Here is a 16,980-nt window from a genome sequence, read left to right as displayed (position 1 = left end):
CTGCAGGGCCCCGGGCACCCCCAGGCAGCAGTGTGGCCCCGGCCTCGCAGCCCCTCTCCCAGGTCCAGGGTGTCGTCATGCCCTCGGTGGTCAGAGCGCACGCCGTCATCGCCTTGGGTGAGTGAGGAGCACACCCAGCGCCGGGTCTCCAGCGAGCCAGTGGTCTGCTCTTGGGGCTGCGGCCCTGCAGTGCCCTCGCCGTCAGTGCACTGGGGCTCCCGTGGCGCTTTCACCCTCAGTGTGTCCATCAGATTTTTCAAAAATCTCAGAACTAAAGAAGAGCAAAGTGTTCTCCAGGCCAAAAAAAAAAAGGTGCAGACACAAAACTCAGCAACATCCTCTTTTCTCCCGACTGAACGAGAAGCGAAGGGAAGGACACAACTGTGTCTACCCAGCTCAGGTTCAAGTTCATCACTAAGCTCTTTACTTATATTGATTATGTGTATAATCAAAAATAAGAGGTATCATCAGTTACATTTTATTGGTCATTTTCCAGGTAAGTCGAAAACTCCAAAATCTGTATGTTGACCTTAGAAGAAGGCATCTGTACTGCCCTAGAGGAGCCTCTCAGCGTTGTCTGTCTCGTGTAGCCTGGGGGTGGGGAGTACATGTGTTTTGAGCGCCTTAATATTTAGAATGGGTCTGTCTGCCTTTGGCTTCTTTGTTTGTGATTGTTGATGTGATGTTTTAACTGTAACTAAATAAAATCCCTGGCAAGGTGTAGCTGAAGAGCCTGTGAGGCAGAGTGAGAGCACAGTGGGGGTCTGTCTCTCTCGGGGACAGGAAAGCTGTGCTTACAGCACGAGGATCTTGCAAAGGAGAGCGTCCCCGTCCTGGTGCGGGAGCTGGAGGTGGGCATAGACGGGAACGTCCTCAACAACATCGTCATCGTCCTGTGTGACCTCTGCGTCCGCTACACGGCCCTGGTGGACAAGTACGTCCCTACCATCTGCACATGTCTGAAGGACCCGAACCCGTTCGTCCGGAAGCAGGCGCTGCTCCTGCTCACGGGCCTCCTGCAGGTGTGCGGCGGGGCGGCCCCGCCAGCCGGCCCTGGGGCCGGGGTGGGGAGGAGGGGTGTGGGGTCTGAGCAGCGGAATAAGTGTGTGACCTCCTTCTCTCTGCAGGAGGACTTTGTGAGGTGGAAGGGCTGCCTGTTCTTCCGTTTCATCATCACAGTCGTGGACCCAAACCCAGAGGTCGCCAGGTGAGCCTCTTGCCTCACACCAGGCAGCTGAGTGATTGGCCTAGTTTCTGGAAAGTTCTCTTTTAAATTGCTTTGGATTTGCGTCGTGTAGGATTTAGTGAGGTTTTGGCAGTTGCCAGATAATCAGTCAGCTTTTAAAGTACTGAGCTGTACAACAAAGCTTTAGTTTCCATGTAAGTTTAAGAACAAAAGCACCGCGGCCCAGGGGGGCTCGGGAGAAGCCGAGCGCCGACCGCGCCTGCGGACACTGCCCGTCCCAGGCAGAGGCCGAGAGCAGGGCGAGCCCCTGCCACGCCCGCTGCCGGGGCAGGAGCCGCGCCCACCGCACGCACAGTCAGCTTCTGGGCCGGGGCGCGGGGCCTCAGGCTTCCCTCGGAGCGCAGGCGCTAAGGAAGGCACCCTGGGGGGCAGGGCAGGGCTGCTCAGTGCGGGGTGGGAGTGCACAGTGAATAGGGCTCCGTGGGTTGGGCATTTCCTGATTATTAGGCGGCAAGAGAGTTGCCTTGCCACCTGTTCACGCCTGTCCTTCTGGAATTTTCTTAAAGATTTCAAGGGGCTGAGAATTTGCTAGCCTCAGTTGTGTTACACGAATAATGCTGTTTAAAGCAGGTCTGTAGTGGGAAAATAGAGTGTTGAATGCGTGGCAGGAGCTCCCACAGTTGGAAAGTGGTCTTTACAAATTCATTAACTCTAAATAGCATGTAATAATGGGTCCCTCTGGTTCTAAATGGGCTTCCCTGGTTGCTCAGACAGTAAAGTATCAACCTGAAATTCAGGAGAACCTGTTTGATGCCTGGGTCAGGAAGATCCCCTGGAGAAGTGAATGGCTGCTCGCTCCAATATTTTTGCCTGGAGGATCCTATGGACAGAGGAGCCTGGCAGGCTGCAGTCCATGGGGAAGAGCCAGACAGGACTGAGCGGCTAACGCCTTCACCTTTACTTGCTGTGAGCACTGTCGACAGTGGCTCACTCTGGGCTCCGTGGGAGAATTCCTGTTTGGTCTCCTTTGCGTATGTCTCTGCAAGGAGGCGCATTTCCCTGACATGCTGGGAGAAGGCTGGCGTGCTGATCAGCATGTCCAGAGCCAGAGTCAGCGGCTGAGGCGCCCGCGCTTCCTTTCCCTCTGCGTAAGTGGGGAAGGGGTTCGGCCACTGCACGGTGTCCTCTCTGCTTCTCCGCCAGGCCAGCCCCAGGCCCCGTGTGCTGTGGGGGACCCAGGGGCAGAGAGGAGCTCAGCGCTTTGGCCGCTCCCCTGTGCGTCACAGCCTCAATAGCTGTGTGGAGCACGCAGTGACGAGGTCACAAGTCACAGGGACGCTAGAGGACAGGCAGGCGTCTCCCCGAGTGCCCTCGTCGCCTGAGGGTTGCCCACTTTAGCCCTGCCTTCTGAGTTGGTTTGAACCACGGCAGAATGTGGAGGGTGATTTGAAGAGCTTTGAAACGCTGATTTAAATCAACCTGATCATCTATTTTTAGGCCAAAGGTCAGGCCTGTCTGCTTCCTTATACATGTTGATTTTTCCATGTGTGTCTGCTAGGGCAGATCTTCACAAGAGACTCTAGCGGCAGAGCCCTGTGAATTTACTTTTGGTCGAGGTGGATTTCCTGACGATTCCAGCATGAGCAAAATTGTATGACTTTTTTTAAAATCAGTTTTTATTGGAGTAGAGTTGGTTGACAATGTTGTGTTTCTGCTGAACAGCAAAGTGACTCAGTCGGATCATACACGTGTCCACTCTTTTTTAGGTTCTTTCCCCATAGAGGGCGTTGGAGAGGATGAAGTGTGTTCCGCTGCTATGCAGCAGGTCCTTATCTTATACACAGTAGTGTGTCTATGGCAATGCCAGTTCAGTCCAGTCGCGCAGTCGTGTCCGACTCTTTGCGACCCCATGGACTGCAGCACGCCAGGCCTCCCTGTCAATCACAAACTCCCAGAGTTCACTCAGGCTCACGGCCATCGAGTTGGTGGCGCCATCCAGCCATCTCGTCCTCTGTCGTCCGCTTCTCCTCCCACCTTCAGTCATTCCCTGATCCAGCATCAGGGTCTTTTCCAGCGTCAGTCCCAGCCTCCCAGTGCCCCTGTGTATCCCCCCAGTGCACCTGTGTATACCCCGCAGTGCTCCCCTGTGTATCCCCCCAGTGCTCCCCTGTGTATCCCCCCAGTGCTCCCTGTGTATACCCCCAGTGCGCCTGTGTATCCCCCCAGTGCTCCCCGTGTATACCCCCCAGTGCTCCCCTGTGTATACCCCCAGTGCTCCCCGTGTATACCCCCAGTGCACCTGTGTATACCCCCAGTGCTCCCTGTGTATACCCCCAGTGCTCCCCTGTGTATACCCCCCAGTGCCCCTGTGTATACCCCCAGTGTACTCCTGTGTATACCCCCAGTGCTCCCCTGTGTATACCCCCTGTGCTCCCTGTGTATACCCCCAGTGCTCCCCTGTGTATACCCTCAGTGCTCCCTGTGTATACCCCCAGTGTACTCCTGTGTATCCCCCCAGTGCTCCCCGTGTATACCCCCCAGTGCTCCCCGTGTATACCCCCAGTGTACTCCTGTGTATCCCCCCAGTGCTCCCCGTGTATACCCCCAGTGCTCCCCGTGTATACCCCCAGTGCTCCCCTGTGTATACCCCCAGTGCACCTGTGTATACCCCCAGTGCTCCCTCTGTATACCCCTAGTGCTCCCTCTGTATACCCCTAGTGCTCCCGTGTATACCCCCCAGTGCCCCTGTGTATACCCCCAGTGTACTCCTGTGTATACCCCCAGTGCTCCCTGTGTATACCCCCAGTGCTCCCCTGTGTATCCCCCCCAGTGCTCCCCGTGTATACCCCCAGTGCTCTCCTGTGTATGCCCCCAGTGCTCCCCTGTGTATACCCCCAGTGCTCCCCTGTGTATCCCCCCCAGTGCTCCCCATGTATACCCCCCAGTGCTCCCCGTGTATACCCCCCATTGTGCCCCTGTGTATACCCCCAGTGCTCCCCTGTGTATACCCTTAGTGCTCCCCGTGTATACCCCCAGTGTACTCCTGTGTATCCCCCCAGTGCTCCCCGTGTATACCCCCAGTGCTCCCCTGTGTATCCCCCCAGTGCTCCCCTGTGTATACCCCCAGTGCTCCCCTGTGTATACCCCCAGTGCTCCCCTGTGTATACCCTTAGTGCTCCCCGTGTATACCCCCAGTGCTCCCCGTGTATACCCCCCAGTGCTCCCCGTGTATACCCCCCAGTGCTCCCCTGTGTATCCCCCAGTGCTCCCCTGTGTATACCCCCCAGTGCTCCCCTGTGTATACCCCCCAGTGCTCCTGTGTATCCCCCCAGTGCTCCCCTGTGTATCCCCCAGTGCTCCCCTGTGTATACCCTCAGTGCTCCCCGTGTATACCCCCAGTGTACTCCTGTGTATCCCCCCAGTGCTCCCCGTGTATACCCCCCAGTGCTCCCCGTGTATACCCCCAGTGCTCCCCTGTGTATCCCCCCAGTGCTCCCCTGTGTATACCCCCAGTGCTCCCCGTGTATACCCCCCAGTGCTCCCCGTGTATACCCCCAGTGCTCCCCTGTGTATCCCCCCAGTGCTCCCCTGTGTATACCCCCCAGTGCTCCTGTGTATACCCCCAGTGCTCCCTGTGTATACCCCCCAGTGCTCCCTGTGTATACCCCCCCAGTGTACCCCTGCCCTCCTTCCCCCTGGCAGCTGAGTGTTTTCTCCATCGGTGGCTCTTCTTTTTGTAAATCAGCTCATATGTACCATTCTTTAGACTCCGCCTGTGAGTGGTGTTCTGATGCTGGTCTTTCTGTCTGGCCTCCCTCACTGGGAATGATGATCTCCAGGTCCATCCACGTTGCTGCGCGCGCATTATCTTCTCCTTCCCTGCTGAGGAGTGCTCCGCAGTATATACGTTCCCCATTATCTCTGTCTCCCCCTCTGCTGATGGGCGTTCAAGCTACTTCCGTGTCCTGGCTGTTGTGCTCAGCACTACAGTGAACACTGGGTTGCGTGGGTTTTTTCAGATTGTGGTTTCCTTGCATGACATGTTGGATTGGTCCTAAAATATAAACCCCTAGTGTGGAGGCTACAAGCTTGTATGAGATGTACCCTGTCTGCCAACTACGTGAGCCCTGCAGACAGCAGTCAGGATGATGGCCAGGCAACAGGTCGGCTGTCTCGGGGCAGGGCAGATGCTGCAGCTCTGCAGGAAGGCAGGGCTGGAGGGGCACTGCAGTGACGGGCCGGTGACATAGAGAGGAAAGGAGCAGAGATGGCTCGATTTGGGAAAAAAGTGCGTCACTGAGGACCCAGAGGGCTCCGTGCAGGACAGGCGAAGGGCCGAGGGAGTCAGAGAGCTGTCAGAACAGTGGGCGGTTTGTCCGACCTCCGCGGGGCTCCAGTGTTGTGACAGAGCCTGGGTCCCTGGAGTCGATGAAGCCGGGAGGACGGGGGGCTGTGTGGAACTGAAGGAGCGCTGCCGACTGCTGCAGGCTGGCCAGCCTCCTGGAGCAAGCCCCACAGCCTGGGCAGCTGATGAGCAGGAGACACTGCCCCCTCCCTGCTTGGAGGTGGGAAGTCAGAGAGGGGCACCAGCACAGCAGTTTCCAGGGAGCCAGACCCACCCCGTCTACACGGCCCCGTGTCCTCACGAGGTGGGAGGGAGGGAGGGAGGTGTTCCAGGACTTTGTTTACAAGATACTCCCCGTTGGAGAGAGCCTGGCCTTCATGGGCCAGCCTCCTCCCAGCTGTTCACCTGATAGCACCCCCTTGGGGGCCCGGTTTCCAGCGCAGGAATTTGGGGAACACAGACTGGTATGCCTGCCCTAGCAGTGATGTTGGGGCTTGGAATGGAGAAAATCAGGAAGCACTTAGCAAGCAGGTGAGGCTGAAACAGATGCGTTCAGGAGTGGCTAGAGGAAAGCCTGAACCTGGTAACTCTAGGGGAGGACATGGGTCCTCCCCAGCAGCGGGCCGCCTCCCTTTCCCCTACGCCCTCCCAGCCACCTTTTGGCTTCAGATCACTTTTGTCAACACATTCTGTGTAGTTTTGATAACACCTGTCCACCTGGTGGGACACAGGCATCCTGGAGTCAGACGTGGTCTCGTTTATGGGCGTCCCTCCTGTCTGAGATGGCCTGAAGTCAAGGAGACACTCAGGGGACATTGGATGAGTCAGTGAGTGAAAATGATTGAGGCAGAGGGTGGGCTTCACTCCCTGGGTCCTTGAAGAACAGCTCGCTTGCTGAGAAGAGGAGGGACCAAGGGGGAGCAGGACCACAGCACACACGACAAGATGCAGGCGGCAGAGCAGAGCTGGGACGCACGCAGGTGACGGCAGGGAGCGAGGAGAGGCAGCCACAGGTCCAGCTCATGGCGGCAGTCAGCGCAGGGCGGGGTCCACCCCCATCATGGTGGCCGTCAGAACAAGGTGGCGGTCAGCGCAGGGCAGGGTCTACCCCCGTCACGGCCGCAGTCAGCATAGGGGCGGTCAGCGCCAGGCGGCGGTCAGCGCGGGGTGGGGTCCACCCCCATCACGGCCGCAGTCAGCACAGGGGCTGGTCAGTGCCGGGCGGCCGTCAGCGCCAGGCGGGGGCCCACCCCCATCATGGTGGCGGTCAGAACAAGGCGGCGGCCAGCGCGGGGTGGGGCCCACCCCCGTCACGGCCGCAGTCAGCACGGGGCGGGGGCCCACCCCATCTGCTCACGGTGGGGGTCAGTGCAGGCCGAGGGTCCATCCCATCACAGCTGCAGTCAGCGCAGGGCGGGGTCTGTCCCCGTCCGAGCCGGAGAGCATCCGGGTCGGGACTCTGAGTTACCCAGTCGGCCTCCACCAAGGGGATATCAGCTTCTGAGTAGCACGTGTGTAGGAAGACGTCCGAAAGAAGAGCGACGTGTGTGTTTCCTGCTCTGTTCAAAGAGGAAGCGGTCTCGCTGCTTGCCCCTTGAGCCTGTCGGGCTGATGGAATGGAGATCTGGATTCTCAGTGCTCCTCGGGATTTTCCAGAGGGATTTCCTCCCTTCCCTCTGGTTTTCACGTGAGATGGTTCTGTGTGAAGTCGGCAGTGTGCCTGACTTGGTGGTGTGTTGCGTGTGGTCCCAGTTCGGGTCCTGGGGCTGAGGAGGGCAGGAGAAGGGGCCCGCCCCAGCAGGCACCGCGGAGGACGCTGGTTTCTTGTAACTTTTCAGCTGTCAGATACCACACTGTCCCTCTTGGCGAGTCGGTCGAGCTGGCTGGCTCTCGTGTGTGCCCTCGTGCACCCAGGGCGAGTCTCTCCCTGGGGGCCTGTATGTGCGGCTGGGTGTTCTCCCCACTCTGGACCTGCCCTCCACCTGTGTCCAGACCCTGTGTGTCAGTTACATGCCTGTGGGATGACTTGTTCAGCTGGTTAGGCCGGTGACTCTCCAGGGTGCTTGCCTGTGCATCCTGACCTATACCTACTTTTGACCTAATGTGAACGGACCAGCATCTGATGCTGAACGTCTGAAAGTCTTAGTCGCTCAGTCACGTTCTGCTTTGTGTGACCCCGTGAACTGCGGCCCGCCAGGCTTCTCTGTCCATGGGATTCTCCAGGCCAGAATACTGGAGTGGGTTGCCATGCCCTTCTCCAGGGGATCTTCCCGACCCAGGGATCCAACTCAAATCGGCAGGCCTCCTCCCTGGGAGGAGAGGCCATTCCCCTGAGCAGATGGCGCTTTAGCGGTTGTGTGCTCAAGGGTGCGTCCGGTGAACATTCCGAGGTCGCCGTTGGCAGCAGGTCATTGCCCTGTTGGGGTCTCTGAGTGGCCACCTCTGACTGGCTGTGGTGTGAGCTCTGAGCACACTGACCGAGTCCTGAGCCTGGAGGAGAGCTGCCGGCAGGGCTCTGGGGGGTCTTGTGCATCCCGTGGCCAAGAGCAGCGCATTCAGACTTCTCTTGTCCCCCGTCCTTCCCCTGGGGGACAGGCTCCTGGCAGCTGGAGACTGCAGTCAGCTCAAGGTGTGTGGAAATGTGGGTCTGGCTGGGGCCTGGGTCAGAGCCAGCCCAATCCTGGGTTGGCCCCGCCTGGGCGCCCGCCCTGTCCTCGAGCGTCTGCTCCGGGGCTGTGGGTGCTGCCCTGTGGCCCTCTGCCGCCTGGGTTGAGCGGTCGCTGCCTGTGGACGGCCCTGTCTGCCCGCTCATGGGTTTCGTGTTGGTCCTCAGGAGAGTGCAGGCTGAGGCAGGAGGCCTGGGGTGGTCGTAGCCGGCAGGTCCACCTGCAGGGGCGGCTTGGGGGGCTCCTGCACGTGAGGTGTGGCTGAGTGACGGCGGGCTCTGAGCTTGCAAGCATAGCTGGGGAGCCTGGGTTCACAGGGCAGCCCGGCCCCGGAGCTGTGTCCGCCCCGTCACGGCCTCCGTGGGAAGGCTCCTGGGGGCCTGCGAGGTGCCCGCGGCGTCACCCTGCCCGTCCGTTCTCTGCAGCACCGGGGAGGTCTGCCTGGTGCACCTGCTCCTGAAGAGGAACCCGGCCCTGTTCTACCAGCACTTCATCGAGTGCATCTTCCATTTTACCAGCTACGAGAAGCACGACAGTTTCAACAGGTTCCCGCAGTCGGACAGGTCGGTGCCGAGGCGGGGGTGGCGCGGAGGGCCCGGGGGGCAGCATCCCCACCAGGCACGGCGGCCCCCTGGCAGGTGGCCCAGGAGAGAGAGGTCCTCCAGCCTCGCCGAGGGGCTGTGCTGAGACGGTCCTGCTCTGTCCCAGAGAGAAGCGGCTCTTCTCCCTGAAGGGGGCCAAGAACAGGGAGAGAAGGATGAGGATATACAAGTTCCTCTTGGAACACTTCACAGACGAGCAGCGGTTCAACATCACTTTCAGAATCTTCGAAAGCATCCTGGGTAGGACCGGCCAGAGCAGGGCTGAAGAGTGTGGGGGGGAACTGCTGAGTGGCTGGGGGCCTAGCCGCCCTGCAGCCCAGGGGCCCCGACACCCCGACCCTGGTGTCCTCGGCCAGTGGCCCGACATCCTAACCCCGACGCCCTCTGCCGTCCGCCTGACGCCCCAGTCCTGACGTCCAGACCCCGTCACCCTCAGCCATCAGTCCTGCCCTCAGGCCAGCAGGCCACTGCCTCCATCCATGCCCAGCACCACCACCCCCAACTGTGGGCAGCAGTTCTCAGGGTCCGCCTCTGCTTCCTCCAGCCTGCTTCGCTGACGGCGACCTGCCCCTGGACATGGAAGCCAGCGAGCTGCTCTCGGACACGTTTGAAGTGCTCAGCTCGAAGGAGATCAGGCTGCAGGCGCTCAGGCCCAGAGCAGACAGGGAGCAGCTAGGGGAGGAGGAGGAGCTGGCCCCGGTCCGAGCGGCCCTGCAGGAGTCGCAGAAGAAGCTCCTCTCACAGGCGAGTATGCGGCTCCCGAGGCGGGGGCGCGGCTCCCAGAGGCGGGGGCGCGGCTCCCGGAGGCAAGTGTGCTGCTCCGGAGGCGGGGGCGCTGCTCCCAGAGGCGGGGGCGTTGCTCCCAGAGGCGGGGGCGCTGCTCCCAGAGGCGGGGGCGCTGCTCCCGGAGGTCCCGGCTCCCCTGAGGCGAGTGCGCTGCTCTCGTGCTCTCGTGGCGGGGGTGCGGCTCCCGGAGGCGGGGGCGCTGCTCCGGAGGGAGGCGGGGGGAGGGGGGGGGCGCGGCTCCCGGAGGCGGGGGCGCGGCTCCCGGAGGCCCCGGCTCCCCTGAGGCGAGTGCGCTGCTCCCGGAGGCCTGGGGTCCGCGGAGCCCCCTCCAGCCTCCCCTGAACACCCGCCCTGTCGGGGCTCTTCTCTGCCTGCGCCTGTGGCTCCGGTGGCTCGCATGTGCCTGGCCCTGGTGTTGTGTGTGTGGACGTTATGCCCACTCAGGGTATCTTTAGTAAGTGGGTTGGAGGCTTCCTGTCACCTTCTGGGTAAACTCTCGATGCCCACGTGTGGCCTGGCCCAAGCCCCCCAGCTCTGCAGCCCGCTGGCTCTGGTCTCCAAGGGGCCTGGCTCTGGTCTCCAAGGGGCCGCACTTCCACCTGCGGGGCCTCTCCCTGCCCAGCCTGCCCTGTGCCGCCTGCCCAACCAGTCCCCCAGACACACACCCCGCCCTGCCCCTTCACTCCCGAGCACCCTCACGGCCCCTCACACCTTGCCAGCCTCACGTTGTGACGCAGCCTGGTCTGGAAGTAGCTTGAAGGCATGAGTTCTTGGCCCCATTTCTGTCGCCCGGGAGGTTAGCCTGGTGTCCAGTGCAGGGAAGGTATTGGATGATATTTGTGGAGTGAATGTGTTTAAACCACTTTTCCAGGTTCTCCTTAACTTAGCCTCTGCTCAGACTCATCTTTATTAAATTATTTCTTTAGTCTTGGCCCTCCTGTTTCAGGAACTCTGCTAAGTCTTTAGAAATGAGTGGATTACAAGTAAAGAGCATATGCTAGCGACTTCAAATGGGACAAGAGTGACCTTCGGGTTCTGAAGGGTCATCTGGCACGCAGGGGCTAATGCAGTGTGCTGTCTCTAATTCTCAGAGGTTTGCGCAGACATCTGTGCTCGGCGCTGATTCTTGGTGACTACCAAGAACGTGTGTGACCAAGCAGTGTGTGACTACCCGCAGATCTCCTGTGTACAGAGTTTCAGAGAGGGGCCCACACCCTCTCCAAGCCCGGCCCCTCCTGCGCTGCCCCACCTGCAGGCAGGAGGCGTGCTCGTGCGGCAGGGCCGAGCCCCTCTCATCTCGTGGAGGAGCCCGGGGTGCAGCCGGGCTGTGTGACGGGCTCGTGGGAAGGCTGGGAGCTCGTTTTCAGTCCTTAATTCAGTTGACCTTGGGGTCGGTGGGCGAGGGTGCCAGCTCCCTGCTTCCCACACAGGTGAGGCTCTGTACTTACAGACGGGGCTGTTCAAGGCTCTACTGTGTTTCTAGTTCCTCTTTCTTGTTTGGGAATAAGACTAGTATGTGTATGCCTCCTGCGTTACACCATTTTGCAGTGATGGTTTCCTAGTCTCCCCAGCTGAGGTAACTTCCTCTCCAGTTCTCAGAATGGCATCAAAAATAAAAAGTAAACTTGACATCGTGTTCGACATCGGCCTTGCAAGAACTAGATGAAGGAAACACGTTTGTCTTTCAGAACTTCATGCATCTGAAACAGCCTTCTTCTGTTACCACAGGTTCAAAAGAGGAATTTAATAGAAATGATTATTCCAATCATCACCTCCCTGAAGTCTGCCCTAGAAAAGAACAAGATCCCAGCTCTGCGAGAACTCATGCTTTACCTCAGGGTAAGGAGGCTTCGGACTGTGTGGTTGCCTCCCCCGCCCCCAGCCCCCACTGGTCACTCAGGACCCCACAGTCCTGACCGTGGGTCCAGCGTGGCTTGGAGCAGGGCCCCAGGCTGCCCTTTGCCTGGGAGAGAAGACAGGGGCCACAGGTCCCCCAGAGGCTGTCTCTGCCTTTACTAGGGAGTTGGGTCTGTGTCCTTAACCGTTAGGTTCAGGTTTGGAGTTTCTCAGCTGCGGCCACAAACGGGCCCCCATCTCGGCTCACTCTGCATGGGGTGAAGTGGAGGTGCTCACCGCTGACGGGAGCTCACCGCTGGCCCTGTGTCTGGGTGCCAGTCGGGGGCACTGTGCCCAGCAGCAGCCTTTCTGCCTCCTGGCCCTGGGCTCCCCAGGGGCTGCACGCAGACCAAGAGTGCACAGAAATGAGGCCTCAGGCCTTCCTATAGAGTCCTGCAGTCTGAAACACAGCATTTCCCCTTTCCGCTTATGCTGTTTTCTTCCTCAAAAGATGCTCAGATTCCTTATTTCCCAAGAAGGGCTGCGGCAGGATTACATCGAATACAGTTTTCAAATACATCTTCATCCTACAGAAGTGAAGGTGGGAAAGACAGGCTGACTGTGGAGAAAGTGAGGGCTTTAGGTCACTCACACTGTCCTTGCCCCAGTGAGCCTCAGAAAGGAATGAAATCTTGAGTAGCCCCTGAAACACTTGCGGACAGGGAGCCCCCGCCTCTGGGCACGCTCGAGCAGGGCTGTGCGCCCGGCTTTGTGTGGACCCTGTCGGAGAAGCCCCTGCGGTTCTCGCCTGCACCTGGGAGCCCCCTGGTTGCCCGAGGCCTGGGGGGGGGGGGGGGGCTCCTCCCTAGAGGTTGGGCCAGGTAGATCTTCCCTGCCTCCAGTAGGAAAAGTGGCTTCTTCCTCACAGCACAGAGGCCGGGTCCCCGCCTCTGACCTTAGCCCTGGTGTGCTCACAGCCTCTGTCACGTCATGAGGAGACGCACAGATGGCCCCAAGCCTCAGCTGCGTCCTGAGAAAGCCGGTGTGGACGGCTCCCCGTGCCGGATCTAGCCAGGATGCCGTGTGCTGCCCGCCTGCCAGCCTCCCGCTGGGATTCCTGAGACAGGTCCCACAGCCCTGCAGCCGCAGACAGTTCTGAGCCCTGCTGGGGGCTGCTTCCAGCCGAAGTTCTAGGGGTCCATGGTGCCTAGCAAGGGTTCAGGAAGCTTCCAGGAGATGAGGCTCCTGTGGCCAGCACAGCAGCAGTTGGCACTTCCTGGGCAAGTGGTGTCAGGTTCGCTGGTCTGTCGATGGAGCGGAAACCGTCTGCTCTGAGCATGCATCCTACCATGTTCCCGTCGGGATCAGGTTGCAGGGAAGAGCCCGTTTACTGGCTCAGGGGGCGCTCAGGGATGCTGCGGTCCATTCTAGGAGGTGATGCAGGATTACGGAGATGAAGTCAAGGACTTCTTCACCGTTGACAAGCAGCTGGCCGCGGAACTCGAGTACGACATGAGGCGCTACCAGGAGCAGCTGGCTGAGCAGCAGCAGCCGGTGAGGCGGGCGGCCCCAGGTGCCCCGGGTAGCAGAGCGGCCGGTGGGCGGCGGCCCTGCCCCTGTCTGCCCAGTGTCACCCCACACCCACCTTGGTGGCCTCCTGTCTCAGGGGGCACCGTCAGCGAGGCCCTTCCCTGTCACCCCTACCCTGCTGGAAAGTCGCCGCGTCCCAGTGAGGGAGGCGTGCCTATCCCCAGACAGCCCTGGCCCTGATGAGGTCCTGGCTCCTTTGGTGGCAGAGAGCGCAGTCCCCCCGAGCCCCTCCTTGGGCTGGCTGCTCCCCGGAAGCCTGGACAGCCCCACGGGCTCTGTGCGAGGCAGTGCCGGAAGCCCGGCTCTGACATGGTTTTGAAGTGAGTTCCTCTGGGCCTGCGCGGAGCATGTAAGATGCCCTTTATGCTAAGTGCTGGGAGATGTGCTCTTTAATTCTTCTCTGTGACAGGTTCTGAGCTTGGAAACAAGTCCAGCTCCTGCTGGCCGAGAAAAAGACACCGCGGCTGCCGCCGTGGACCAGCCGTTCACGCCCAGGCCCCACGCTGCGCACACGGCTGCACCCCTGTCTCTGGTGCCCAAGGACAGGTGTGCGGCGCCGGCTCAGCTCGCTGCAGGGGCGCCCCCGGCACCCGTGGGCGGGGACTGGGCTCCAGGGAGCAGGCGGGCGCGTCCGCCTCCGTGCTTCACGGTGGCTTTGCACCAACAGGCCCATGTCGGCAAGCACCATGGACATCCTGAGTTCCGTCAAGAAGGTCGTCGAGTCGCGCCGCTGGCACAGTAGCCGGACCACGGGTCCGCTGCCCTCGGACAGTCGTCCTGAGAGCCCAGGTGAGCCGCGCGTGCGCCCATTGGCGCCCCGGAGCTCAGGAGACCTGGGCCCACCCCTGTCCCCATCAGGCACTTCTGTCTGTCGTCTAAACGAGCCACTGGGATGGGCCCGGGGTCGGAGGGTGTCCAGCAGCCCTGCTCACAGGGGACGGTCTGGAGGGCAGGGTGAAGCCGACCCGCCCGCAGCGAGGGGCGAGAGGAGGAGGGCGCATGCGCAGCGAGGGGGGGGGGGCGTGCGTGCGGCCGGCAGTGAGGGGCGAGAGGAGGAGCGCGTGCACGTGGCCGGCGGCGAGGGGCGGGGCGAGAGAAGGGCGTGCGCGCGGCTGGCAGCGGCGGCGAGGGGCGTGAGGAGGGGGGGCGTGCGCGTGGCCGACAGCGAGAGGAGTGGGGCACGAGAGGAGGAGCGCGTGCTCGTGGCCGGCAGCGGCGGCGAGAGGAGGGGGGCGTGCGGGCGGCTGGCAGCGAGGAGGAGGGCGTGCGCGTGGCCTTCCCACGGTCTCCTTGCTCTGCGGGGAGGGGCTGGGGCCTCTCCTCGGCCTCGCCCGGGCCGTGATGGCTGTGGAGCAGGGCTCATCTGCCTGTCCCTGAAAATGTAGGTGTTTTTCAACTTTCCGAAACCAATCACGTCACAGTAAGCGTTGGGATGTAGTCTTGTGTGTGTATGATCTTCAGGATTAATTCACACGACTATTTTTTAAGCTTTTGATGGTGTCAGACCGTTGTTTCTTGTTCCTTTCACGTGAATTCCCACTTTGGCCCACGAGAGCCCATGTCCTACAGAGAAAGGGGTTCATAATATCCCATGAGCTGTAGGCCGAAAGTTTTAATTTCATTTGTTTGAATCCTAGTGAGAAAGGCCATGGTTTTTCATGCTTATCATTTGTGTGTATCTTTCTGAATTATCTCTTTATAGAAACTTTATTTGGGATGTTGAGTGCACCATGTATCTTGCAAATGGGTTTCTCATTGGCATGTTTTGTTTCTGGGGCTGATTGGGTTTTTGGAGAGGTAATGCTGTCCGCTTTCCTCCCAGTGCCCGTGCGGGTCTTGGAGCTGGAATCCAGTGGAGCCGACCCGGAGTCCAGTGGAGCTGTTGACCTCGAAACGAAGCGAGGGATTAGCACCCCTGAGCGTAAGTAGGCTGCGGGCACAAGCACGTCTCCCGACGGCAGCGCGTACCACGTGTGCAAGGGCCCCAGCCCAGCTCCCTCGTGCACGCCATGGGGCGTGTGGCCGCACTGACTGCCCCTGAGTGACTGTGACGGCGCTGCCGACCAGGCATAGCTGACCGTGGCCCCTTCCAGGGGCCACCGGTGGGCGTGAGGGGATTTCAGGGCCAGGGTTAACTGAACAGGGGGCACTGGGATAGCAGGTCCCTCTTCGTGATGAATCGGCTGCGGAAGCGCCGCCACCTGGCCATGCTGGGCTGTGCGGAGGGCTCCGAGCCCCGTCCGGGGTCTGCACAGCAGCGGTGAGGGGCGGGAGGGGCTCCCAGGCCTGTGGCGCCACGGACGCACCAGCAGACCTGATCCCCGGCAGGGAAGGTCTCCCCAGAGCTCAGTGGTCGCAGCACGGGGAGTGCGTGGTGCCTGCCCGTGTGGCGGGTATGGTGAGAGCACAGCTAATTGGGATGGGGCAGGGCGTCCCGGGGCAGTAGCACCTGCCGTGAGGCGCAGCCCAGGCTGAGGGGCGCACAGAGCTCTGGACACAGACAGCCCTGGGTCGGGAGGGAGCCCCACTAGCGTGCGACAGCGGGGGCTCCGTGCCCTCCGCACTCAGGCTGTCCCGGCCCAGCGCCGAGTGAGGACTTGACCCCACTGGTCCCCTCTAAAGCTGGCACGCGCCTGAGGACGGTGCCTGAGTCCCCTCTAGAGAAAGAGGCCCCGGCTCAGCTCACGCTGGGGTGCGGAGCCCGCGTTGGCCCAGGTGGGGGGTGGGCGGCAGTGAGCGGGGGCCAGCCAGCAGGGCAGCATCTTCAGGGCACCCAGGAGGAGTGGCAGGAGCAGGGTTCTTCAGGGGCTCTGAGTGCGGTGAGGCCTTCGGGGGGCCGAGGAGGAGCCATGAGCAGTGGTGCTTGGAGGGTGGTCAGGGCCAGGAACCCGGGGAGGGAGGCAGGCCCTGGCCCCACCGTGCACCTGCCCTTGCTCAGCTTCTCCCCCGAAGGCCTTTGCTGACCTTCCGCTGAACATTCTCCCTTCCAGAGACCATTCCAAATGTCACTTTTGGCTCGGAAATCAGCTACATCGTGTCACCGGGCCAGTCGCTTTCCCTCCACAGCAAGAGCAGGAGGCGCGCTCCAGGAAGCCGGCAGGGCTCGAGAGCTGCAGGCCAGGGGGACAATGTTCTGTGTCTGTCACTGCCTGACATGCCGTAAGTCCCCAGTCCCTACCCGGAACAGTCCCACCTGAGGGCTGGGGCCCCACGTGACGTGTGCACCTGTCCTCGCAGGCCCCCGACTTCCCAGTGGAACGTGAGGTCTCCTTCCAGAAGCGAGGACCGCACCGCCTCCAGGAGGCCACGCCGCCAGGCCTCCAAGAAGAGGGGCAAGTGACCACCTCTCCTGGGAGTTTTCGCCTGGAGCCCCGGGGCCAACCGCTTGTTCATCTCTGTGGCTGGTCAATACCTGGTTAAGAACTGTAACACACCAGGGAAACGCCTTAGGTATTTAATACGGACTTAAATATCTGAAAACATCCCGCTCATTCTAATGAGCTCTGTTCTGGTCCCAGTCCAGAATGTTGTCTCTTAGAAGTCCTGCTTCTGTCAGCTGTTTTCCAGTTCCTTACAGTAAGGACGTTGCTTTCTATATCTGATATCCTGACTGTCGTATTTTTTCTATTGTTATTAAATTGCAAACTTTTTAAAGCTTCTTCCAGTGCACAAAGGTTAAGCATGAGTCCAGCCTCTGAGTGTGTTTAGCACAGGGTTTTTATCAGTAGTCATTTAGCTGACAGTGTTGGAGCAGAATAAAACCCAATCTCTCCTGTTAGGGAAAAGGGACCCAGGCTTTCTTGAAGTTTCAGGTTCTCTGCCTCCTCACAGCAGCTGTCTTAGCATAGACTGCAGTCCCTGCTTAGAGAGAACCTGTTTCTTACCCAGAGCAGCAGGAGCGCTGCTTTACGTCCAGTCCCAAGGGCTGTCCCTGCAGTGGGGGGGCCTTAGGTTCTGGGCGCATTAACA

The 16,980-nt window shown here is 60.4% G+C and overlaps 1 protein-coding gene across 4 annotated transcripts in view; it reads left to right on the top strand.

Annotated features, from left to right (window-relative positions):
* NCAPD3 (non-SMC condensin II complex subunit D3) overlaps nt 1-16,670 on the top strand; it is a 62,845-nt gene extending 46,175 nt beyond the window's left edge. For all 4 annotated transcript variants that reach the window (XM_069554632.1, XM_069554631.1, XM_069554630.1 and 1 more), the window contains exons 22-34: nt 7-117; nt 784-1,022; nt 1,128-1,207; nt 8,623-8,760; nt 8,906-9,039; nt 9,344-9,543; nt 11,314-11,424; nt 12,853-12,975; nt 13,421-13,557; nt 13,679-13,800; nt 14,834-14,932; nt 16,002-16,170; nt 16,249-16,670. In XM_069554632.1, the coding sequence (XP_069410733.1) occupies nt 7-117; nt 784-1,022; nt 1,128-1,207; nt 8,623-8,760; nt 8,906-9,039; nt 9,344-9,543; nt 11,314-11,424; nt 12,853-12,975; nt 13,421-13,557; nt 13,679-13,800; nt 14,834-14,932; nt 16,002-16,170; nt 16,249-16,351 (1,766 nt within the window). In that variant the 3' untranslated portion in view covers nt 16,352-16,670. The remainder of the gene's footprint in view (nt 1-6; nt 118-783; nt 1,023-1,127; nt 1,208-8,622; nt 8,761-8,905; nt 9,040-9,343; nt 9,544-11,313; nt 11,425-12,852; nt 12,976-13,420; nt 13,558-13,678; nt 13,801-14,833; nt 14,933-16,001; nt 16,171-16,248) is intronic.
* The last annotated feature ends 310 nt before the right edge of the window (nt 16,671-16,980 follow it).

The sequence above is a fragment of the Ovis canadensis genome, chromosome 15, assembly GCF_042477335.2.
Source record: "Ovis canadensis isolate MfBH-ARS-UI-01 breed Bighorn chromosome 15, ARS-UI_OviCan_v2, whole genome shotgun sequence".
NCBI classification, from domain to species: domain Eukaryota; kingdom Metazoa; phylum Chordata; class Mammalia; order Artiodactyla; family Bovidae; genus Ovis; species Ovis canadensis.
The sequence above is the reverse complement of the archived record's forward strand: the minus strand, read 5'-3'. Positions and strand labels throughout refer to the sequence as shown.